At 44.5% G+C, this 25,271-nt stretch overlaps 1 protein-coding gene across 1 annotated transcript in view; it reads left to right on the top strand.

Annotated features, from left to right (window-relative positions):
• arrb1 (arrestin, beta 1) overlaps positions 1-25,271 on the top strand; it is a 127,517-nt gene that overhangs the window by 99,230 nt on the left and 3,016 nt on the right. The window contains exons 5-14 of the mRNA XM_060826908.1: positions 115-311; positions 1,270-1,329; positions 3,056-3,123; positions 4,552-4,687; positions 5,648-5,732; positions 7,345-7,417; positions 13,185-13,322; positions 15,022-15,105; positions 22,368-22,438; positions 24,630-24,681. Of these exons, the coding sequence (XP_060682891.1) occupies positions 115-311; positions 1,270-1,329; positions 3,056-3,123; positions 4,552-4,687; positions 5,648-5,732; positions 7,345-7,417; positions 13,185-13,322; positions 15,022-15,105; positions 22,368-22,438; positions 24,630-24,681 (964 nt within the window). The remainder of the gene's footprint in view (positions 1-114; positions 312-1,269; positions 1,330-3,055; positions 3,124-4,551; positions 4,688-5,647; positions 5,733-7,344; positions 7,418-13,184; positions 13,323-15,021; positions 15,106-22,367; positions 22,439-24,629; positions 24,682-25,271) is intronic.

The following is a 25,271-nucleotide window of genomic DNA, read 5'->3' as shown; positions in this document are numbered from 1 at the left end:
CTTGAAAATGTGAAGCTTGATGCTCAGGACTTACCTAATAGTTTGAGGGACTGTGCTGACCCTGTTTGTCAGAGAATGTTCTAACCAGTTAATATTTCCTCTGCGCTTTCACAGTGTTTGTCACCTTGACGTGTGCCTTTCGATATGGCCGGGAGGACTTGGACGTGTTGGGCCTGACCTTTAGGAAGGATCTCTTTGTCGCCAATGTTCAAGCTTTTCCGCCCATCGTGGAGGAGAGGAAACCGCTAACCCGGCTCCAGGAACGTTTGATTAAAAAACTGGGAGAACATGCATACCCCTTCACATTCGAGGTCTGTCCCCTGAAGTTCAGACTCTAACACCAAGGGCAGGAACTGTTACAGAGCGAAGTGCTGAGCTGGTCAACAGGTTCAAACTGTTGTGCACTGTTCCACAAGAGTCTTACTGAAGAGCAACAACAACTTATATTTACATACTGCCGTTTACAAAGGTCACATATGTCCCTTGCCGTATCACCACTCAGTTTTAACCCTGTCTCAGCTTATCTGCCCCTGGCTATCTCCTGTCTGGTCCCCCTCTGAGGGTAAGAGGAGACCGTGGAGATTGGGGGAGGGGTGGATTTTTCACCCCTACCCCATCTCCTCAAAGCCAGAATCAGTGAAAGAAAGAAATGCTGGAGGATTGGTGGTGAGGTGCTAGATAGGGAGGATAGAGGGGTCAAGACATGAAGGGATTGAAACCAAGGATGAAATTGGACAGTCACCATTCCTGGTTTGGAGGTGCCGGTGTTGGACTGGGGTGGACAAAGTTAAAAATCACACAACACCAGATTAAAGTCCAACGGGTTTATTTGGAAGCACTAGCTTTTGGAGCAGTGCTCCTTCATCAGGACATCACAACCACTGGATGGAAGGAGCTAGTGCTTCCAAATAAACCTGTTGGACTATAACCTTGGTGTTGTGTGAGTTTTAATAATCTCTGATGAACTTTTCAGTTCAGTTTATTGTCAGTTTAAACGTAGAGGTGGGCTTCAAAGGGAAATAGGTTGGATTTACCCTCCTTGAGGTTTAATTGTTGCTTTTGGTGTTTCTGAGGTGATTAAACATACTCACATCTCAGGTTTTGTGGGCAGTTACTCGTGCTGTGGGTAGAGTTGATGTCAGTATATTTGTTCTCACTGATGTGTGTCACTTACTCACTGACTGTGGGATGGGAGCTGTTGTGCTAATCAGTGACATTCAGGCAGACAATACTGCTACTGATGGGAAGACTGTTACCCTCTTTTTCCAGATTCCTCCGAACTTACCTTGTTCAGTCACTTTGCAACCAGGACCTGAAGACACAGGAAAGGTATTACTTCTATCTGACCTGCAAATTACTTCTTTCTTTATCAGTGTCTTTTTCTTCATGTCGATTATTTCAATCTCTGCTCTGTCTCCCTTTCTCATTCTCCCCCTTTGATTTCACTTTCATTCACTTCTACTTCAAACATTCAACGAATTCACAGAATGGGACAGAAAATTTATTGTGGGTGATTAAAACCCACCTACCCACTTCTTTGTCATCTTCTCCCAAACCCACCCACCTCCTCTCCATATCCTCCAACCCTACCCAGCTCTTCTTCATCATTCCCCAAACCCACCCATCTCCTCCACACATCCCCAACCCCACTCACCTCTTCATCATCTTCCCATAACCCCACCCACCTCCTCCACATATCCCCTAACCCCACCCACCTCCTCCACATATCCCCTAACCCCACCCACCTCCTCCACATATCCCCTAACCCCAACCACTTCCTCCCCATATCCCCCAACCACACCCACCTCCTCCCCATATTCCCCAATGTCACACAGTTTCTCACCATGTCCTCCAACTCCACTGACCTCCTCCCAATATGCCCCAAACCCACCCACCTCTTCCTCGTATCCTCCAACCTCACCCACCCCCTCCCCATATTCCCCAATGTCACAAAGTTCCACATCACATCCCCAAACTCCACCCACCTACTCCCCATACCCACCTACCTCAACACATCTTCGCCATTTCCCCAATACCCAACTACCTTCCCACTATATAAGACCAATTAAAGTTAACATAACTTCCTAACTTTTCCATTCCACCTCTTTGCAAATTGTCCTAAGTGGCTTAGTTATGTTTACTAAGGGGAAGCAGTAACACACGGTAAGGTCACTGGCATTGTAACTGGCTTGATAATCGACAGTCCCTGGTTAATGTTCTCGGGTCATAGGCTCAAATCTGACCACGGCAGATTGTGGAATTTAAATTTCATGAATAAAACTGGAATTGAAAGCTAGTGTCAGGGATGATGACCATGAAAAATAAACATATAGTTCAGTAATGTCCTTTAGGGATGTAAATTTGCCACCTTTACCTTGGTCTTGCCTGCATGTGACTCTAGATCCACAGTAATGTGGTTGAATCTTACCTGCCTGCTGAGATGGCTGAGCAAGTCTCTCCGTTTAAGGGACAGGCAATACTAGACCAGCCCGCAGCTCCCCAATCCCAAATCCCATGCATATCTGTATGTCCTATTTTGTGGAGAAGGTGATGTAATGGCCCTATCACTGGGTTAGTAATCCAGAGGCTTAGACTCATGCTGTGGTAACGCATGTTCAAATCCCACCATGGGAACTGGTGGAATTTAAATTGAATTAATAAATCTGGAATTGAATATTAGTCTCAGTGATGATGACCATGAGACTAGTATCAATTGTCATGGAAGGCTATCTGGGTTCACGAATATAAATTTGCATTCATGACCTGCCCTGCCCTACACGTAACTCCAGACCCACAGCAATGGGGTTGTCTCTTATCTGCCCTCTGAAATGGCCAAACAAGCCACTCGGTTCAAAGGGCAGTTAGGGATGAGCAATAAATGCTGACCAAATGTCATTGCCTGATTGTAAAAGAGTTCTGCTCCACACTGGTCAGGGACGATGAGACCTCCTATTGCCCCAGTCCCACTTAGGGACTACTTTGTTGCAATGCCTCTTGAGTTCAGCTTCCACTGGCTAACGTTCACTGAGGGTTCTCTCTCCTTCTCTCCTCAAAGGCTTGCGGTGTGGACTTTGAGGTGAAAACATACTGCGCCGAGAACTTGGAAGAGAAAATTCATAAAAGGTAGGGCCGTTTACCCTTCCTTCCTTCCATTTACTAATCCTTTGCTGTGGGAAAGGAAACTAGAGGGGTGTGGTGGGGGAGGGGAGGGAATGGTGGGGGTGTGGGCAACCACAGCGTTGCGCAAGGTACTGATTGGCTGCCGCTCACTCTTTAGCCAAATGACTTTAGTTCAAGTGAGCCCACACTTCAGGAAGTAATGGGATGGTGAGTGGACATTGAAAGATCCTCACTACTGTCCAAATACAATCTTACTGTGCAGAAGAGGCCATTTCACTCTGTAGACTGGGTAAATGTTTCCAATGATTCGGATTCCAGAATGAGGGGTCATAGTCTAAGGATACAGGGTAGGCCAGTTCAGATTCAGGTGGGGAAAAATGTCTTCACCCAACGAGTGGGGAGCCTGGGGAATTCTCTGCCACAGAAAGCGATTGAGGCCAAATCACTGAATGTTTTCAAGAAGGAGTTAGATATAGTTCTTAGAGGTAAAGGGATCAAAGGGTATGGAGCAAAAATGGGAAGATGGGACTGAGTTGGATGATCTGCAGTGATATATTGAATGGCAGAGCAGGCTCAAAGGGCTGATGCTGGAGATCAGAGTTGAGAGTGTGGTGCTGGAAAAGCACAGCGGGTCAGGTAGCATCTGAGGAGCAGGAGAATCAACGTTTCAGGCATCATGATGAAGGGCTTTTGCCCGAAACATCGATTCTCCTGCTCCTCGGGTGCTGCCTGACCCACTGTGCTTTTCCAGCGCCACACCCTCGACTCAAAAGGGCTGAATGGTCTACTCCTGCTCCTAATTTCCATATTTCTATGTTTCAGTGCATTGTATCTCAAGCTGGATCTTTGTAATCCCACTCTTGCACCCCCACCCACCCACCCACCCCATCACATCTCCCTGAAAGAACACATTGCCCATCACTACAACTTGATGTAGCTAGTATACTGGGTCACCATTTTAAAAATAAGGTGTTGTCCATTTAACACAGACCTGAGGAGAAGTTTTTTTCTCACAATGATTCGTGTGACTTTGGAACTGTCTTTCTCAAAAGTTAGTGGAGGCTGAGACCGTTTTTGAAGCAGAGTTGGATAGATTCTTGGGAGGGAAGGGGATCCAAGATTATCAGGAGTTGATGAGGTCATCATATCAGTCACAATTTTATTGAATAGCGGAGTAAACTCGAGGGGCCGAATGGCTTCCTCCTGCTTGTAATTTGTCTGTTTTTCTGAATGTGTAAAGTGGAGATCATGAGTCTAGAGTTTTCAAAAAGGTAATGTACCCTACCCTATTCCCAAAACCGTACCTTCCTCTAAATTATCCCTTATTCTCTCCTGCTTGGATTATTGGAATACCGCTCAATGTTCTTGGATTGTTTTCTGTCGGCCATTACTGAATTTATTACCAAATCTCATAATACTCTCTACTGGCAGGAACTCAGTGAGGCTGGTCATTCGTAAAGTGCAGTATGCCCCAGAGAAACCTGGTCCACAACCCATGGCTGAGACCACCAGACAGTTCCTCATGTCAGACAAACCCCTCCACCTTGAGGCATCATTGGACAAAGAGGTGAGAGACTACAGGATAACCACAGCGACATCATGCCTCAGAGCTATGGAAGAATGACTTTAGGACCTGAAGTCTTCTTTCAATCTCTCTCTGACAAAAGACCTTTTATCTCACCCTAAGTCTCTGACATTAGTTCCCATGTATCTGTTATTCCACATAAAAACCATCATCCTGAACCGCTGATTAGATTCCAGACTGTAACTCACTCCCAGGTATCTGTTATTCTATATATAAAACACTCGAACACCTTCATTAGATTCCAGCCTTTAATTCACTCCTGGTTATCTGTTATTGTATGTATAAACCACCCAAACCCCTCAATTAGATTCCAGTCTGTAGAGCACTCCCAGGTAAATGTTATTCTGTATATAAACTACTCCAAATCCCTCAATTAGATTCCAATATGTAACCGACTCCTGGATATCTATTATTCCATACATAAACCATCCAAACGCCTTCATTAGATTCAGTCTGTAACTCACTCCTGGGTATACGTTCTTCTGTATATAAATCCCTGAACCTTTCGATTAGATTCCAGTCTGTAACTCACTCCAGGTATCTGTTATTCTATAAATACACCCCCAAAGCCCTCGACCAGATTCCAATCTGTAACTATTCTATAAATAAACCACCCAAACACCTTCATTAGATACCTGTAACTCACTCTGGTATCTGTTATTTGATGTAGTTTTGAGTTTTTAGCCATCTATCATCACTGTGTGGTTTCCATATTGACTCAAATGGTTAACCAGGGAGAACAGGGGACCTCTGGATCTTCAATTGTGTGAACAACAATCCCTAACTGAATATCATGTCTTAAATCATGAGTGTAGCTCATCAGGCAATACTTTTAATGCAGTGGATGCACTCTCAAACCCGTAATCTTGGTGACAGGCCTGAGTCATCACATTCGTCAGAGGACTCTGTGTTTTAAAACTTATAAACATTTTGCCGTTCCAGATTTATTATCACGGAGAACCTATAAATGTCAATGTCCATGTGACTAATAACACCAACAAGACCGTTAAGAAGCTGAAGATAGCTGGTAGGTGACCCCAAGGAAATGCTCCCTCTAACAACACCCTTGACTCTTGATATTGCTTTGAGAGTGAATTGCTTTACTGAAATGCTGACCAGCATGTGCAACTCCTCACCAGGGTCTGTCATTCATGGGACCAGAATTCTGTTCTTGCTGTTGATTTGCTCGCAAGATGTAATTTTACAAGATTGGCCTTTTGGATTATGAATGGAATGTCAAATGGAGGAACTGGATCTTCCTGAAGAGAGACTTGTTGATGCTGTTCATCTTCCACTCATCAGGAATGATGCAAGAATTTGTTTTATTAGTTGCTCATGGCATATTGACATCACTAACAAGACCAGCATATATGCTGCCCATCCCTAATTGCCCCTTGAACTGAATGGCTTACAATTAGAATCCCTACAGTATGGAAACAGGCCCTTCGGCCCAACAAATCCACACCAATCCTCCAAAGAGCATCCCACCCAGACGCATTACTCTACATTTTTCCCCTGACAAATGTACCTAACACACACATCCCTGAATGCTGTGGGCAATTTAGCATGGCCAATTCACCCTAAGCTGCACATCTTTGGATTGTGGGAGGAAATCGGAACACCTGGTGGAAACCCACACAGACACGGGGAGAATGTGCAAATTTCACACAGACAGTCACCTGAAGTTGGAACTGAACCCAGGTCCCTGGCGCTGTGAGGCAGCAGCGCTAACCACTGAGCCACCATACCACCCCTTGCTTGCTTGGTCATTTCAGAAGGCAGTTAAGTGTCAACCACATTGCTGCGGTTCTTATTTTATTCATTCATAGAAATGCTGAGCCAGCATTTATTGCTCCTCCCTCATTGCCCAGAGGGCAGATAAGAGTCAATCACATTGCTGTTGCCTGGAGTCACTGGGTCAAGGTGGCAGATTCCCTTCTGTAAAGGGCATTGGTGAACTAGATGGGTTTTTACAACTATCAGTGCTGATTTCATGGTCACCATCACTGAGACTAACTTCCAATTCCAGATTTATGAATGGAATTTGGATTCTGACAGCCACCATGGTGAGATTTGAACCTGGGTCACCAGAGCTTTGGACCGCATGATGACGGTCGAGTGGCGTTGTTTGGGGCGAGGTGGTGGGCAGTGTGAATGTCACTGGACCAGTCGCAGACCCCAATTGTTCCACCACCTACTCCCCTTATGCAAAATTTCCATTGATTACATCAATTTATAAATTCAGGAGAAACGGGGTCTCGTGTTATGAATTACTGCGGTGGCTTGAAATTTGGCATTCTTGCATTTGTCCTGATGAGCGCAAAATGAAGACTTTTGGCAAAATGTCTTCTCCATCAGCATTATTTCAGCGATAATTAGTTTGTTCAGTGCCAGTAGTTAAGAAGGCCACAGCTTTAAGCTGAACGTACGTTCTAGTTATGAATTCATCCTCAATATTGCAACAATCTACCAGTCCTCATGGCCTCAAAGAGCAACCTTTGGATTGAGACATATCAGGAATGTGCCTGAGGGGTGCCCATGGAATCTGGCAGGGGTTAGCACAGAAAGTGAGAGCGAACACGAGACAACCAGGCCTGCCAATCTATTTTTTAATCACATATTCCTCTCTTGTTTTACAGTTCGTCAGTACGCAGATATCTGTCTGTTTAACACAGCTCAGTACAAGTGCCCTGTTGCGACAGCAGAAGCAGAGTGAGTAAAACATTACCAGATGAAACGATCACAGAACTGGTTACAACACAGATGCGGACATTCGGCCTGATGTGCCTGTACTGACATTTTGAAAAGGCGGCTGTATTTAGTCCCACACACTGCTTTTTGAACCCCCACAAGTTCAGGCATGTTTCCAACTCTCATTATATATGGTTTCAGCTTGCACCAACTATTTTGTCAAATGTCTCCACTCCCAACAACTTCATGAAGAAACATTTCTCCTTGTAGTTTTCAATGCTTCAGATGTTCTGTGTTTGATTTTGTGAGTCTGCTATCTGATCTACATTCACTGTATTTGTTTGGTTAAACCTGGACGTTGACTCAGAGCAAAGTAAATCGACACCATAGAAGCAAGTACAGGCTGAAGGTTGAGGATGGTGTAGATGTTGTAAAGAACTCTGTAAATAAAGTTTCTGCACACTTAGAAACTGGAATCACTTTTGCACTTTTCTGAGGAAAATCAAATATATGAAAACACATAACACTCCTCAGCTCCCCTCTAGATCCTTAGCCATTGATGTTAAATCTATGCCTCTATGGTTATTGAGGGAATTGATAAAAACTTACCTAAGCTATCACTCATCATCTTCTACCTGCAAACCTCGATTAGTTGCCTCTTAACATTTTTATTTCCAAGGAGAACAGGCCAAACCTTTCTCTCTGTTACTGAACTCCTTCACCGTTCTGAATATCAAGTTCTTCTCTTTCCCTTTCCAAGTTGCTTAACACTTTCCTGAAGTTGGAGGGCCAGAATTGCCCACAATATTTCAGCATCATGGATAAATCTTGTCTTCACTCCAACTAAGTCTTGTCCATCCCTTATTCATGTTTGTCATTGTCCCCATTCACCCCAACTTTCAAAGTGTGAAGTGGAGTAATGTGAACTTATCTGTTTAGGCAGGATGCAGAGAAGACTGGCATACCATTTAATTGGAGGGAGATTATACAATGCTGAGGTACAGAGAGAAACGGGTATCCTGGTACATAAATCATAAACTATTAGTTTGTAGGAAAGGCAGGTGATTAGGAAGGCAGATGGGATGTTATCATTTATTGGAAGGGGAACAGAATATAAAAGTTGGAACATTTTACTACATTTGTATCTGGAAGACTGTGTACGATCAGTTTCTTTATTCAAAGAATGTTGTAAATGTGTTAGAAGCAGCTCAAAGAAGAACTGTATATTCTAGATACCTTGGTACTTCTGGGTACCTTATGGTATTTGCACCTCTACCAGTAAATGGGACTGGGTAAGGGTTGTTTGAGGTAGTTCATTATCACTAATCCTCCTTTGTACTTGCTTTGACCTGGGACATTCTATTGAATAATTGTGAAGGATATGACATGATAGAGTATGTTAAGGAAAGGTACTGTTATTAGGTAACAAGAAGGTTTATTGCATAACAGCAAAAGGTACACATTTAGTCAGGAATAACTACTGGAACTTTATGGAGCTGGTACAGCTATATCTGCTTCCTCCAAGGGCTAGAGTAAAACTTCTTCTCTACCCTCAGACTGTGTGACACCATTAGGAAAATAGAGGCAGCCAGTGTAGTATTATCCCCTTCAGAACTGTACAACATCTTCACCCAAGTTTTTTTTTATCTCCTGCAATTATCCTGTATATACAGACATGTGTGAAACTAACACAGAAAATTGCTGGATAAACTCAGCAGGTCTGGCAGCATCTGTGGATAGTGAGGCTTGCAGATGCTAGAAAGTCAGCGTGTTTAAAATGTGGAGCTGGGGAAAGTGCAGCAGGTCAAGCAGCATCAGAAGTGCAGGAGAGTCGATGTTTTGGGCAGGTCCTTTCATCAAGACTCATGACTGACCAAACATTGACTCTCCTGCTCTCCTGATGCTGCTTGACCTGCTGCGCTTTTCCCAGCTCTGGTAACATCTGTGGAAAGAGAAACCGAGTTAACGTTTCTAGTCTGGTATTCAGAACGTCAACCCCCTTTCTTTCTCTTTCTAACCTACTAAATCGTTCCTGAAATCTAACCCACAATACTCCAGTACCGTTGCAAAATCTCTCTTCACAAAGTTCTGAAGAAACGTCATATGAGACTTGAAATGTTAACTCTGTTTCTCTCTCCCAGATTCCACTGGATCTGCTGAGTTTCTCCAGCCTTCTCTAATGTTTGTTTCAGATTTCCAGCATCTGCAGTATTTTGATTTCATGTTGGTATGTAATTATTTTGTATTTATCATTCGCCCCCCCGAATCTCTGCCTTCGCAAACGCAGACTGTCTGGATGCAACCTCTAAAGGACTGGTTCTGATCTGAGGATTACTGGAGGACCTTCCATCTCTCAGATATCATTTGTGGAGGATATCATTCCTTGTAGAAGTTGTTATTGGTCATTATCTTTGCGGAAGGACATTGAGTTTCCTGAATTCGCTTCCTGGGAGATGGCTGCTCAGTTGAAGCAAATATTTTCTTCCTTATAGTCTCTGGATTTTTGAACCAGAGTGCTGGGGGCGAAGTCATTGAGCACTTTGGAGGCTGTGGTAGTTAGAATCTTCTTGATAACGAGAGAGTTAAGGGCTGTTGGTGATTGGCAAGGATGTGGAGCTGAGGCCATAATCAGATCAGCCATGATCTTGTTGAATGGCTAAGCAGGCTCCAAATGATCTCCTTCTACTCCGAAAAACTTTGTTAGAATATAGAACATGGAACATGGAACAATACAGCACAGAACAGGCCCTTCGGCCCTCGATGTTGCACCGACCTGTGAACTATTCTCAGCTCGTCCCCCTACACTATCCCATCATCATCGATGTGCTTATCCAAGGATTGTTTAAATCTCCCTACATTGGCAGGCAGGGCATTCCACACCCTTACCACTCCCTGAGTAAAGAACCTGCCTCTGACATCTGTCTTAAATCTATCACCCCTCAATTTGTAGTTATGCCCCTCGTACATGCTGACATCATCTTCCTAGAAAAACGACTTTCACTGTCTACCCTGTCTAATCCTCTGATCATCTTGTATGTCTCTATCAAATCCCCTCTTAGCCTGATAAATTTGTAGCAACCCCTGCAATCTCTAAGCCAGATTCTGAAGTTGAGATCTACATTAAGTCCAGTTGGCCATGAAATGTGTATTTGTAAAACAATTGCAGATTGATTGTTGGTGTGTCCTTTCTCAAAGATGCTGGATGGCAGATTAGATTCCCTACAGTGTGGAAACAGGCCCTTCAGCCCAACCAGTCCACACCGACCCTCCAAAGAGTAACCCACCCAAACCCATTTCCCTCTGACTAATGCACCTAACACTATGGCCAATTTACATGACCTGCACATCTTTGGACTGTGGGAGGAAACCGGAGCACCCAGAGGAAACCCACACGGCCACTGATCAGTCATCCTGCAAAAGGCCACATCAAACCACTGCAGTTCTTTCTCTATAAGTGTGGACCTATCCAGTGGAAGTCATTGGTCTAGCCCTTGCAAATAAGGTGGTACAGTGGTAATGTGACTGGACTAGTCATCCAGAATCTTGGGTTAATATTCGGGGGTCATGATTCAAATTCCACTATGGCAGATGGCAAAATTTGTATTCAGTTAATGGAAAAATCTGGAATGCAAAGCTTGACAAATGGTGTCGTTTGTTGTAAAAACTCACCTGGTTCACTAATATCCCTTGGGGTAAAAAATTGACTCCATGTGACTCTGGACCCAATGTGGTTGCCTTTTGTAACAATAAATGTAAAGCCAGCCAATGAACAAAGAGGTTTTTAAAAACATGAGGATGGGAGAAAGGACAGATGACTGAAACAAATGTTCTAGCTATTACCATACTGCCATCTGTGGGATGTTGGTGCGCATAACTTAGCTGTAATTTCTCTGACATTAGAGCAATAATGTCACTTTAAAGATACCTCATTGGTTTTAAATGATCTTGGGGTGTCTTGATACACAGGTATGATAAACATTATACCACGAGGAACACTTAGTGTTAGCACCTAGCCCTTTGAAAGATAAAACTGTTCTAACCAAATACACATGACATTATATTGAATAATGCTTAAAGCACTTCTCAGTGTTAAATCGTTCAGTATCTATTATTCATGCAACAAAGGGTTGTGAATCTTTGTAACTTTCTACCCCAAGAAAGAGGCCATCATATCTACACTGGCTCTTCAAACAAGCATCAATACCTTGCTTCATTTGCACCCCATTTAAATTTTTTTTTATTCATTCAGGGATGAGGGCATCACTAGCTAGACAGTTATAGCCTGTTAGTGAGGACTGCAGATGCTGGAAACCAGAGTTGAGATTAGAGTGGTGCTGGAAAAGCACAGCAGGTCAGACAGCATCCGAGGAGCAGGAAAATTGACATTTCGGGCAAAAGTCCTTCATCAGGAAGGCTTTTTGCCCGAAACGTCGATTTTCCTGCTCAGATGCTGCCTGACCTTCTGTGCTTTTCCAGCACCACTCTAATTTATAGCCTGTTCCTAATTGCCTAGGAGGCAGTTAAGAGTCAACTACATTGTTTATGGTCTGGAGACAGTTTCCTTCCCTGAAGGTCATTAGAGAATCTGATGGATTTTTCCAACAACGGATTGACAGTCATCATTTAGACTCTTATTTCCAGATTTTTAATCAAGTTCAAATTCCACCATGTGAAAGAATTTGAACTCGGGTCCCCCAGAACATTGTTTGAATTTATTTATTGTCACGTGTACCGAGGCACAGTGAAAAGCTTTGTCTCATGAGCACCACAGGCAGATCACAGAGTTAAGTAGCATAGATAAGTGAATAACAGGTAAACAGTGGCAAAATCCAAAACACAAGTACAGTATGTGAGTTTATGAGTCCATTCAGTATTCTAACAACAGTAGGGTAGAAACTGTTTCAAAATCGGGGGCTGCGTATGGTCAAGCATCTGTACCTTCTCCCCGATGGTAGAAGTTGTAGAAAACCATTACCAGGGTGGGTTGGATCTTTGAGAATGCTGCTGGCCTTTCCTTGATCTGGTAGATGGGCCTGGTAGATGGATTCTATAGATGGGAGGTTGGCCTTTGTGATTGTCTGGGCCAAGTCCACCACTCTCTGTAACTGTCTCCAAACTTGAATGGTATCTGTATCTTTGGATGAACAGTCCAGTAATAATACCACTGGGCCTATGCATTCTTGTTCTTTCCCAAGCAATAATGGCTTCTCCCTACTCACACTACTCAGCCCACTCATGATTTTGAAACCCACTGTCAAATCACCTCTCTGCCTTCTCCTCTTCAAGGAGGACAGTCCCAACTTCCTCATCGCTGAAGTTTCCCACTCCTGGAACCAGTCTTGTAAATCGCTTCGGCACTCTCTCTCCCCACTGCATTCACATCTTTCCTATAACGTGGTGCCCACAACTGTACCCAACTCTCCAGCTGAGGTCTAACAAGTCTCTTGTACAAGTTCAGCATCACCTCCTTGCTCTTGTACTCAATGTCCCAGTTACACATTGAATTAAGGACAATTGATTCTATCAGAGGGTATTGAGTCTTTCGACCACCCCCTTCCTCCAAGAGTCCTTGAATACTGAAGGCAGCGATGGATAGTTCCTTGATAAGCAAATGGGTGAAAGGTTATTGGGGTTAAGCAGGAACATGGAGCACTCAGATCAGCCATGACCCTGTTGATGGGCCGAAGGGTCTATGGCTGTTCCGATTTCTTGTGCTTTAATGATGGGTTTTTTTCTGCTTTAACCTTCCATACCTTACCCTTCTCTCTGTTTGTCTTTCTTTCTGCAGTGACATTGTGGCCCCGAGCTCCACGTTTTGTAAAGTTTACACCCTGACACCGTACCTGGCCAATAACCGGGAGAAACGCGGCCTGGCTTTGGATGGGAAGCTTAAGCATGAAGACACAAACCTAGCTTCCAGCACCTTGTAAGCACGTTCAGCCATCTAATAGCATCAGTTTATAAAAATACTATCAGGGTATCAACATTTGAATGCCTCACAGTGAAAGTCTCCCGAATGTGGCAGAAAATGATACATCACAAAAAGAGGCCATTTGGCCCATTGCACCTGTACTGGCTTTACCCTTGGATCATGGGACAGCACTCATTTCAAACATTACATTCAGGGTTTCCCTCAGTGGATGGTTCAGAATTGGGCAGGTGCTGAAAGAGATTGATGCAGGGGGGCCTTTCGGCTCAGTGTTCTTGCATGTGCCTCATCTCTACAGCCTGGACATATCTGGGCTCGGGCTGATCCATGGTAAATAACATTGGTGCTACACGAGTGCCAATCCCACACGAGAACGTTTCCCAACAAGGCAGAATCTTACCATTACCATTTGACACCATCCAGGTCAAAGCAGCTCGCTTGATTCACAAACATCCAAAGGTGTGCAGGTTAGGGTGAATTGGCATCCTAAATTGCCCATAGTGTCCAGGGATATGTCAGCTATTATGGATAGCCATGGGATTACAGTGATAGGGTAGGGGATTAAGCCTGGGTGGTGTGCTCTTTAGAGGGTCAATGTGGACTCAATAAGCCCAATGACTTGATTCCAAACTGTAGGGATTCTATGATTCTATTTTATTGTATCCACTCCCTCCACCATCGATGCTCAGTAGCTGCAGTGTGCACTGTCTACACGATGCACTTCAGCAAGTCTCCAAGCCTCTTTCAGTAGCACTTTCCAAACCTGTAACCAGCAGCCCCTAGAAAAACGAGATCATCGAATCCCCACTCCCTGCAAGTTCCCCTCCAAGTCACTCACCATCCTGACTTGGAAATATAACATCATTCCTTTAGCATCGCTGGATCACAATCCTGTAACTCACTCCCTCACAGCATTGCGGGTCTACCAATGTGGACTGCAGCACTTCAAGAAGGGGGCTCACTCCCACCTCTTGAAAGGTAATTGCGAGTGAGCAATGAATGCTGGACTGTCTATCGATTCCAGTCTTCAAATTTTGAAGTGGATCCTAGCTTTCACAGTCTTTAGGATAGGGAATTCTGATACCTCTCAGAATCACGGAATCCCACAGTGTGGAAACAGGCCATTCGCCCAACAGGTTGACACTGAAGACATCCCACCCAGATCCATCTCCCTACCTTTTCCCTGTAACCCTTCATTTCCCATGGCTAATGCACATAGCCTGCACATCCCTGAACACTACGGGCAATTTAGCATGGCCAATCCACCCAACCTGCACATCTTTGGACTGTAGGAGGAAACCGGAGCACCCAGAGGAAGCCTATGCAGACACAGGGAGAATGTGAAAACTCCACACAGACAGTCACCCCAAGGGTGGAATAGAACCCAGGTCCCTGATGTTGTGAGGCAGCAGTACTAACCACTGAGCCACAGTGCCACCCCATTAGTTCCCAGGAATTTGTCAATGAGGAGATATTGTGGCACATGCCATAAATTTCTCTCTCCACCTTTGAACATTCCCAAGTGGAATCCTGAGAGCCAGGATGATTCCAGCAAATAATGAGATGCATCAGTGAGCCATCGAGGTATGTGGTCCCATGTGGGGAGAGAAAGAAAAATCATGTGTTCAGTTCTCCACTATATGTTAAGAGTGCATCTGATGATTGAATTAACTCTGATGATGTTCTTACCCCACAGGTTAAGAGACGGAGCAAGTAAAGAGATTCTGGGCATCATGGTATCTTACAAAGTCAAAGTGAAGTTGGTGGTTTCTAGAGGGGGGTAAGTTTGGAGATTTTTTTGATGCTGTGCGAGTTACTTTAATTTTCTAAAACTTTGTGCATAAAATGTGGACAGCAGATTTCCTTCCTTCAAAGTACTTTAGTGAATCAGATGGGCTTTTTTTATAATAATCAACGCTGATCACAGGACAACCATTAGACCAGCGCCTTATTCCAGATTTGAATACAAATGTCACTATCTGCCATATTGGGATTCATACCCATGTCTCCATTACATTTGCCTGGGGTTCTGGATTACTTATCTGGTGACTACAACATTATTTCCCCCATTTCCTGTACCATTCTTGGGTATTTGATAAGTAACCTGGAACATCTCCAGGTTTGGGCAAGTAATGTTTGTGCCAGGCACTAGGCTTATCAGATAAGAGAGAATCTAACCAACAGCCCTTGACATTCAATGGCATTGCTGTCACTGAATCCCCCACAATCGACTTCCTGGGATGACTATTGATCAGAAGCTCAACTGGACTCACCACATATCATTCCTGATGAAGGGCTTTTGCCCGAAACATCAACTTTCCTGCTCCTTGGATGCTGCCTGACCTGCTGTACCTTTCCAGCACCACTCTAATCTAGACTCGCCACATACCACAGTGACCATAAGAGCAGGTCAGAGACTAGGAATCCTGTGGTGAGTAACTCACTTTCTGACTCCCAAAGGCTGTCCACCATCTACAAGGCCCAAGTCAGGAGTGTGATGGAATACTCCCCACTTGCCTGGATGGGTGCAGTTGCAACAACATTCAAGAAGCTTAACACCATCCAGGACAAAGCAGCCCATCTGATTGGCACCACATCCACAAACATCCCCACCCTCCACCACCAATGCTCAGTCACAGCTGTGTGTACCACCTGCAAGAGGCACTGCTGAAATTTAGCAAGGCTCCTTGGATAACACCTTCCAAACCAATGAGCACTTCCATCTTGAAGGACAAGGGCCATAGATACATGGGAACACCATCACCTAAAAGTTCCCCTCCAAGCCCCTCACCATCCTGATTTGGAAATATATCGCCATTCCTTCAGTGTCGCTGGGTCGAAATCCTGGAATTCTCTCCCTAAGGACAACTCCCTACAACACATGGACTGCAGTGGTTTAAGAAGACAGCTCTCCCCCACCTTCTCAAGGGGCATCTTGGGACAGGCAATATTTGCTTGCCCAGCCAGTGACACCCATCTCTTGTGATTAAATAAAAAGAAGATTGCCTTAACGGATGAACGTAATTTGATTACTTTTCTTTCTGTTGAATTGATGTGTGTTTCATTCAGTAACCAAACTGCTGGTTTGTTTATCAATCTCTCTTTCTCTTTTGCTCTTTATTTTAATGCTAGCATTTTGGGAGATCTTGCCACAAGGTAAATGATGAAGCTTTGAGCCTGTCACTCATTAACCATTTCATCCTTACCTGTGTTGGGCATTTCTTGCTCCAGCAGAACACATTTCTCTATCAAGGCATGGGTCTGGAATTCGGAGAGGCGACTGTTGACTGTGACACTGGCTTGTAGGGAGAACACCCTGCCAGGTGTACAGAGATTCAGTGCAGTGGAGCTTAGGGATGTTCCATTCTACATTCAAGCAGTGGAGTGGGTAGGGATGGAAGGATGCAGGAGTAGGATGTGGGGTACAGTGGTGAAATCAAGATAGCCAGTCATTGCAAACGGAATGGTGAAATTCCAATGATAGCAGTGAACAAAGCCTGAATTTGGACTATAAATTTGGAGTAGCCAGCAGATTTTGCTAAAAGGTCAGACTGGTGAAGAGAATAATTCATTAATCATAGTGACCTGAGTTTTATTCATAAGGGCATAGAATATAAGAGCAAGGAGGTGATGTTGAATTGGACCACAGATGAAATACAGTTCTGGGCATCACTCTTTAAGGAGGATGTGGAATGTAACAATACTGTGGCTTTAAGCAACGTATTTTGTCCTTTTATTTACTGAAGAAAAGTTGAGACGGAGGTACTGAGCAATCTGCTCAAAGCCAAGAAAGTATACAACTTGTGAGACCTTTGGGTTTGATTTTAAGTTGGAACAATAGAAGCAGCCTGAATGGGTGGGGTCTAGCTCCCATAGAACCAGGAATCTTAGTTTCAGCTTTCTGCAATTGCTGGGGTCTTGAAGCTTGATGTGGAAGCTCTCATTCCTCTCTCTGTTACAGCTAAAAGCTGGAATTCTCTTCCTGCTGCTAGAATTGCATGTGAGACTATCTATTTTAATGAATTTGCCGTTGCCAAGGGTGTATTTATGGGATGTTACTATATTGGAACAGTTAATTTGTAGTAGTTAATATAGCTATTATCCTGTTAAGCATTTTAATAAAGTTACAGTTAAGTAAATTGCTTATTTTTAGTTACTCTGTATTTTAACTGTTGTGGGAAAACAAAGTGAGTTTTGCTTAAAGTTGAGTAGCTTAACCAATTGAACTGGAATGGAATGCCTTACATTTACCTTTAAAATAAGAAAAAGTTAGCCATGGCTCTATCATTTCAATATATTTTGGCGGGGTTTGGTCTGGTCCATAACAGGAGGCCTTGGAGAAAGTGCAGAAGAGATTCATGAGAATGGATGAAGAATTTCAATTTTACAGATGGATTGGAGAATTTAGGGCCATTTACCCTTGGAGAGGGAAGCACAGAGGCAATATAATTGATGTGTTCAAAACCACGAGGACCCTGAACAAAGTAGATAAGGAGAAACTGTTCCCATTGGTGCAAGAGTTGAGAATGAGTGGACACAGATTTAAGATAATTGGACAAAAGAAGCAATGGAGACTGGAGGGGAGGAACCTTTTCTCACAGTGAGTGGTTAGTTACTGGAATGCTGAGGGTGTAGTGGAGGTAGGTTCAATCAAAACCTTCAAAAGGGAATTAGACTTGTTTTGAAAAAGAAGGCTGTGAGGGATATGGGGCAAAGATGGGAAAAAGTGAATTACCCATTTGGTGGACCAGACCAGACCAATGGGCTGAGTGGTCTCCTACTGCCCTGTGTCAACTTTCCAATTCCATGATTGTCTTTCAACACATCGAACCTCTTTTAAAAATTAAGAGAAGAGATTAATGAGGGGATGTGATGGATGTTGTCCATATGGATTTTAAGAAGCAAAATCCCACACTGAACCACAGGACCCGAGAAACATTACAGGAGAGAAAGGGGCCATTCAGCCCATTGTATCTACGCTGGCAGATTAAGCTAGCTGCTCATTCTTGTCCCACTTCCCAGCCCCAGTTCCAGAACCTCAGGCTCAGATCCAAGTTCCTTTTCAATGAGTTTCTCCTGAGCCCCCAGACTGGGCAAAGAATTGCATACACCCCGTCCCCTCCTGAGTGAAAAGGTATTTCCTCATGTCCCTTCTAACCCTTGACCAAATCACATTAACTCCATGTCCCTGCTCTCTGACCTCTCCACAAGGAGACTCAAGTTGTCCCTGTCCACTCCATCCAAGCCCCTCATCATCTTGTACACCTCAGTTGTCTCCCCTCAGCCTCCTTGGTTCTATTAAAACATCCAGGAGAAAGTGAGGTCTGCAGATGCTGGAGATCAGAGCTGAAAATGTGTTGCTGGAAAAGCGCAGTAGGTCAGGCAGCATCCAAGGATCATATCATCTGTCGTCATTTCCTCCACCTCCAAACGGACCCCACCACCAAGGATATATTTCCCTCCCCTCCCCTATTAGCGTTCCGAAAAGACCACTCCCTCCGTGACTCCCTCGTCAGGTCCACACCCCCCACCAACCCAACCTCCACTCCTGGCACCTTCCCCTGCAACCGCAAGAAATGCAAAACTTGCACCCACACCTCCCCCCTTACTTTCCTCCAAGGCCCCAAGGGATCCTTCCATATCTGCCACAAATTCACCTGCACCTCCACACACATCATTTACTGCATCCGCTGCACCCAATGTGGCCTCCTCTATATTGGGGAGACAGGCCGCCTACTTGCGGAACGTTTCAGAGAACACCTCTGGGACACCCGGACCAACCAACCCAACTACCCCGTGGCTCAACACTTCAACTTCCCCTCCCACTCCACCAAGGACATGCAGGTTCTTGGACTCCTCCATCACCAGACCATAGCAACACGACGGCTGGAGGAAGAGCGCCTCATCTTCCGCATGGGAACCCTCCAACCACAAGGGATGAACTCAGATTTCTCCAGTTTCCTCATTTCCCCTCCCCCCACCTTATCTCAGTCCCAACCCTCGAACTCAGCACCATCTTCCTAACCTGCAATCTTCTTCCTGACCTCTCCGCCCCCCCACCCCCACTCCGACCTATCACCTTCACCTTAACCTCCTTCCACCTATCGCATTTCCAACGCCCCTCCCCCGAGTCCCTCCTCCCTGCCTTTTATCTTAGCCTGCTTGGCACACTCTCCTCATTCCTGAAGAAGGGCTCATATCCAAAACATCGATTCTCCTGCTCCTTGGATGCTGCCTGACCTGCTGCGCTTTTCCAGCAACACAATTTCAGCTCTATTAAAACATCTCCAGCTTATCCAACCTTTCCATGAAACTACAATTTTCAAACTCTGACAGCATTCTTGTATATCTCCTCTGTGTACTCTGTAGAACAGTTATGTCCTTTCTTTAATGTGGTGACCACACTTGTACACAGAACCCCAGCTGTGGTCTGACCAATACCTTGTAAAGTTCCTGCATTACATTCCTGATCTTGTACAAAATATCGTGCCCAGCAAATGAAACTACTCCATGTTCCTTCTTTACACCATATGACCAGAAAACATAAGAGCAAACATAGGCCATTCTGCTCCACCATTCAATGTTGTCATGACTGACCTGATAATCCTCAACTCCACTTACCTGGCTTTTGCCCACAACACTCGATTCCCTTTCTAATTAAACATCTTCTCTCTCAGCCTTGAATATGTTTAGCAACACAGATAAAGAATTCCACAGATTCTGAGGGAAGACATTTCTCCTTATCTCTGACTTCTTCTGAGATGATACCCTCTGGTCCTAGCCTCTCCCACAAGGGGAAACAACCTTTCCATACCTACCCTGTCAAGTTCTTTAAGAATTTTCTGTGTTTATTGAGGTCATTTGTCATTTTTCTACGTTCCAATGAGTACCGGCCCAACCTACTCAACCTCTCCTCAGAAGGCAGAAGTGGGTACTGCAGATGCTGGAGATTAGAGTCAAGATTAGAGTGGTGCTGGAAAAGCACAGCAGGTCAGGCAGCATCCGAGGAACAGGAAAATCCTGCTCCTAGGATGCTGCCCAACCTCTCCTCATAAGACAGTCCCTCCATACCTGCTATCTCCCTGGTGAACCATCTCTGAACTGCTTTCAATAGCTTTCCTTAGATAAGGAACCCAAAATCACTCACAGTATTCTAGCTGTGGTCTAACTAATGTTTTGTATAGTTTTAGCAAAACCTCCCTACATTTATACCCCACTCCCTTTGAAGTAAAGGCCAATATTCCGTTCGCTTTCCCTATTACTTGGTGTAGCTTTTGATTCATGAAAGCGGACTTCCAAATCGCTCTGTTCTGTATCTTTCTGCAGTTTTTGACAACCTATCTACCTGTCCTGTCACCTTCAGGGAATGGTGGAGATGCAAAGTCCCTCACTTTCTAAATATATAACCTCACACTTCTCCAGACTGACCTCTATTTGTAACTTTACTGCCCACTCAGCCAAAGCACTGTTACCATCCTTCAGACATCCTCCACACTATCCACTAGCCAGCCAGAGTTTTGTGTCCTTTTTGCAAATTTCTCAATTGTGCCTCCCACATTTAATCTGAATCATTAACATCAACCACAATCAGCAAAGGGACTCACTACTAATAGGAAGTTCTTGTCAGCTTGGACAAAATAAAAAGTAATTTATCTGCAAAAACACCATGGGTCCTATTCCCTGCTCAGGCTGGTAGAGGTGCACCTGGTTTTCTTCTGATATAGTTCGACATATTCACTAGAAACTTCTTCCTTCAGTTTATATCTCTTCCTGAGACACCGAGAACAATCAATGAATTAAACTCACTATTCTTTTAACTACAGAGCTAACAAACGAGGCCCCTAAACTCAGGTTCCGGCTCTTGCATAATTTCTTCCTGCAAAGTTTAAGCATCATTCCTGCACATTTTGGTACATGACACACTGAATGACTGGCCAGTGGAGGCCAGGTCATTGAGTATATTTAAGACTGAGATAGATAGATTCTTGGTTGTCAAGGGGATCAAGGGTTACAGGGAGAAGGCAGGCGAGTGAGGATGAGAAACTTATCAGTCATGATTGAATGGCAGAGCAAACTCAATGGGCTGAACGGCCTAATTTTAGCTCCAATGTCTCATGGTCTTACAGTGTAGTGACTGGAATCCCTGCCTCACATGTGGGAGACTGGGTTCAATTCTGGCAACAATACTTTGGGCCTTTACTCTTTGGAAAGTAGAAGTATGAAAGGCGACCTTATTGAAAAATACAAGATACTTAGGGGACTTGACAGGGGGAGCTGCTGACAGAATGACTCCCCCTGTGGGAGAGTCCGGGACTAGAGGGTATCATCTCAGACTAAGGGGTCGCCTGTTAAGACAGAGATGAGGAGGAATTTCTTCTCTCAGTGGGGAGAGAATCTTTAACACAGAGGGCCGTCAAGGCTGGGTCATTCCGTACATTCAAGGCTGAGAGAGGGCGATTTTTAATCAGTCGGGGAATCAAAAGTAATGGGGCAAGGACAGGGTAGTGGAGATGAAGGTTATTAGATCAGACCATGAATGGTGGTGCAAACCTGATGGGCTGAATGGTCTACTTCTGCTCCTCTCTCTTACGATTCCACCTCTTTGTGAAAACAAATAATTGAAATATACATTCCACCAGTTGCTGTTGTGGGATTTGAATTCATGCCCTCAGTGAATTAGCCTGAAATTACTGGTCCAGTGCTGTTATCACGGTACCAGCATTACAGCTGGCAGTTCCATGTTTCAGTACATACTGGGCATACAGCCCAAGGTGGGGAGAGGGGGGAATGGTAGCGATTTGTCCACTTTCCAGCTGCTGAGTGAACTGGAGCTGGAGGGTCTCAGTTCATGGCCCTTCCCCCTTGCGTATCTGTGACAGATGTCTCAAGATTCAGCTCCGTGTGCTGGACCCAGGAACCCACTTGGCCATGCATGACTCTTTCCAACTGACTGAACCAGCTGGGCAGAGAGTGGGTGAGACAACACTTGGTGGGCAACATCTCCCAAACCACATAACGACTGTGCTTCTGCTTGCCTTTCAGTGATGTGATTGTGGAGCTGCCTTTTACCTTAATGCACGCTAAGCCAGAGGAAGAGGCTTTCTACAGAGAAGGTAAGGAGACTAAAACTACAACAAGGTCTGTAAACAGTACACTCAACTGCAAATAAAATATCAACAAACAACTTTGAGCTACGGAGTTGATCCACCAAAATTTGCAGTTGGATGGCACTTTTAGTGAAGAGATAAAAATCATAAGGTGCTTCACATAAGGAATTTTAATGTAGATATCCTAATCTCACACCCGGCGAGTAGTTAGGGTCTGGAACACACTCCCTGGAAATGTGATAGAGGTAGGATCAACTGATGCATTCAAGGGGGCATTGGATAGCTGTTTGGATAGAAATGGGATGCAGGGGTATTGGAAAAGGCAGGAAATTGGCTCTAGACAACAAGATGAGTACAAGTGCAGTGGGCCAAATGGCCTCCTTCTGTCCCATAACAATTCTGTGATCTCATGAGGAGATTATAAGAAGCAGTAGCAGGAGTGGGCTATTCAGCAGTTGGGCATGGTCTGCTATTCAGAAAGCTTTCTGTTATTTTTCGATTCCAGAAAGGATATTATGAAGCTGGAGAGGGTTCAGAAAAGATTTACCAGAATGTTGCTGGCCATGGAGAGTTTGAGTTATGGGGAGAGGGTGGATAGGCTGGGACTACTTTCAGTGGAGCTTAGGAGGTTGAGGAGTGGCCTTATAGAGGTTTAGAAAATCATGAGGGGCATAGATAAAGTGAATGGTAGGTGTCTTTTCCCTCAGCTGGAAGGATTTCAAGACTAGGGGGCGTATTTTTTTTAAGGTGAGAGGAGAAAGATTTAAAAAGAACAAGAGGAGCAATTTTTATTTTACACAGAGTGGTTCGTGTGTGGAGTGAACTTCCAGAGACGATGGTGGATGTGGGTACAGTTACAACATTTAAAAGACGTTTTGATAAGTACATAAATAAGAAATGTTTGGAGGGGTATGTGTCAAGCCCAGGCAGGTGGGACTAGTTTAGTTTGGGATTGTGGTCGGTACGGACTGGTTGAACTTAAGGGTCTGTTTCTGTGCTGTGTGACTCTATGACTCTGAGGTTTGGGGATCACTGTCAAAGCCAGAGTCTGTTGTCCATCCCTAATTTCCCTCAAAGTGAGTGACTTGCTTTGCCACTTCAAGAGGGCGATTAGGAGTCCATCATATCGTTGTGGCAAAAAACAGAAATGGCTGGAGAAACTCAGCAGGTCTGGCAGCATGGGTGGGTAGAGGAACAGAGTTAACATTTTGAGCCCAGTGACCCTTCTTCAGAAATTACTATGGCAGTGGAGCAGAGCAGTCCAGGTAAGGATGGCAGATTTCCTTCCCTAAATGACATTTGTGAACTAGATGGATTTTTACAACAATTGACAGGTTCATGGTCACCGTCAGTGAGATTAGCTTTCAATTCCAGATTTATTCATTAAGTGTAAACTCTGTTGTTTACTGTGATGGGGTGTGAACCCATGTCCCCAAAACATTAACCTGAACCTCTGAATTATTAGCCAGTAATTTTTCCATTCCATTCATTCCTGATGAAGGGTTTATGCCCGAAACATCGGCTCTCCTGTTCCTCGGATGCTGCCTGACCTGCTGCACTTCTCCAGCGCCACACTTCTCATCTCTGACTCTCCAGCATCTGCAGTCCTCAACTTTTTCCATTAGCCCTTTGTTGCTTCATTGACCAAACATTCATTCGGCTCTGACTTGAGGGAGTGAATGAGTAATGAAACAGGAAGAGTAATGGCTGGGAAGAAGTTGTGAAGTGGCTGGAAGGGGAATGGAGAGAGGAGCAAGAGGCAGAGAAAAGGCAAAGGGAGGGGAAAGGAGGAGGAGGTTGGGAAAAGAAAAAGAGGGAGCTGGTGGGAGGGGGAATTTCCTGACTGACAGAAGTCAAAGGATTTTTGGGGACAGGCAGGAATATAAAGTTGAGGCCACTTTCAGATCAGCCATGATCTTATCCATGGGCAGAATGGCCTACTCCTGCTCCTCATTGTATATACCGGGAGGTTGGGAAGGAGAAATGTGAGAGAGGGGTCATAAAAGGGGGAGGTAGGTGAAGTGGAGAGGACGGGGTGGTAGGAGGTGGAGGAGCAAAGAATTTGGGACATAGGAGGAGCTGCTGATGGCCTCTTGTTGGCTGTTTTAGTGAGAACAAAATGAGATTCCAAAATCTCCAGAAGAATCAGCAAATTGAACACTCAGTGCCTGATGTGTGAATGTTCTTCTTTCTACAGTTCCTGAGAATGAGGTTCCCATTGACACCAACCTGATCGAGTTTGACACCAAGTACGTTGCTCATCATTTCTGCTTAAAACTGGATCCATATGTGTCTTCAATAAACATTGTGTGCACCGTGTGTCTGTGTGGGTGTATGTGTATGTGAGTGTGTATGTCTGTGTATGAATGTGTCCGTGTGTGTGTGTGTGTGTGTGTGTGTCTATGTGCGTGAATGTGGTTCTGTGTGTGTGTGTGTGTGTGTGTGTGTGTGTCTGTGTTTGACCCTGTACGTGTGTGACTGTTGCTTACATGATAATGCAACTTGTTTTTCCTGGAATGTATCCTATGTCCTTCCCTCTTTCCCAAGACTGGGATAATGCTCACATTCATAATTCTGTCCCATTACCAGTCATCAACAATCACAGATTGATGACTTCTGGTTCTGGTCTCTTCAAAAGTGTGAAAATTTCCAATTCTGTTAACCATATTAAAAACATGTTTGTAGCATAGGAATTAGGAGCAGGAGGAGGCCATTTGGCCCTCTGAGCTGCTGTGGAATTCTATCAAAAAGAACCAATTAGCAGGCATTGTTTTGGCTGAATATCTTTTAAAAATTGACCATGTCCCCAAGAATAAGTGGAAATGAATACAGAGAATGC

Source organism: Hemiscyllium ocellatum, chromosome 6, assembly GCF_020745735.1.
Source record: "Hemiscyllium ocellatum isolate sHemOce1 chromosome 6, sHemOce1.pat.X.cur, whole genome shotgun sequence".
Taxonomy (NCBI): Eukaryota; Metazoa; Chordata; class Chondrichthyes; order Orectolobiformes; family Hemiscylliidae; genus Hemiscyllium; species Hemiscyllium ocellatum.
The sequence above is the reverse complement of the archived record's forward strand: the minus strand, read 5'-3'. Positions and strand labels throughout refer to the sequence as shown.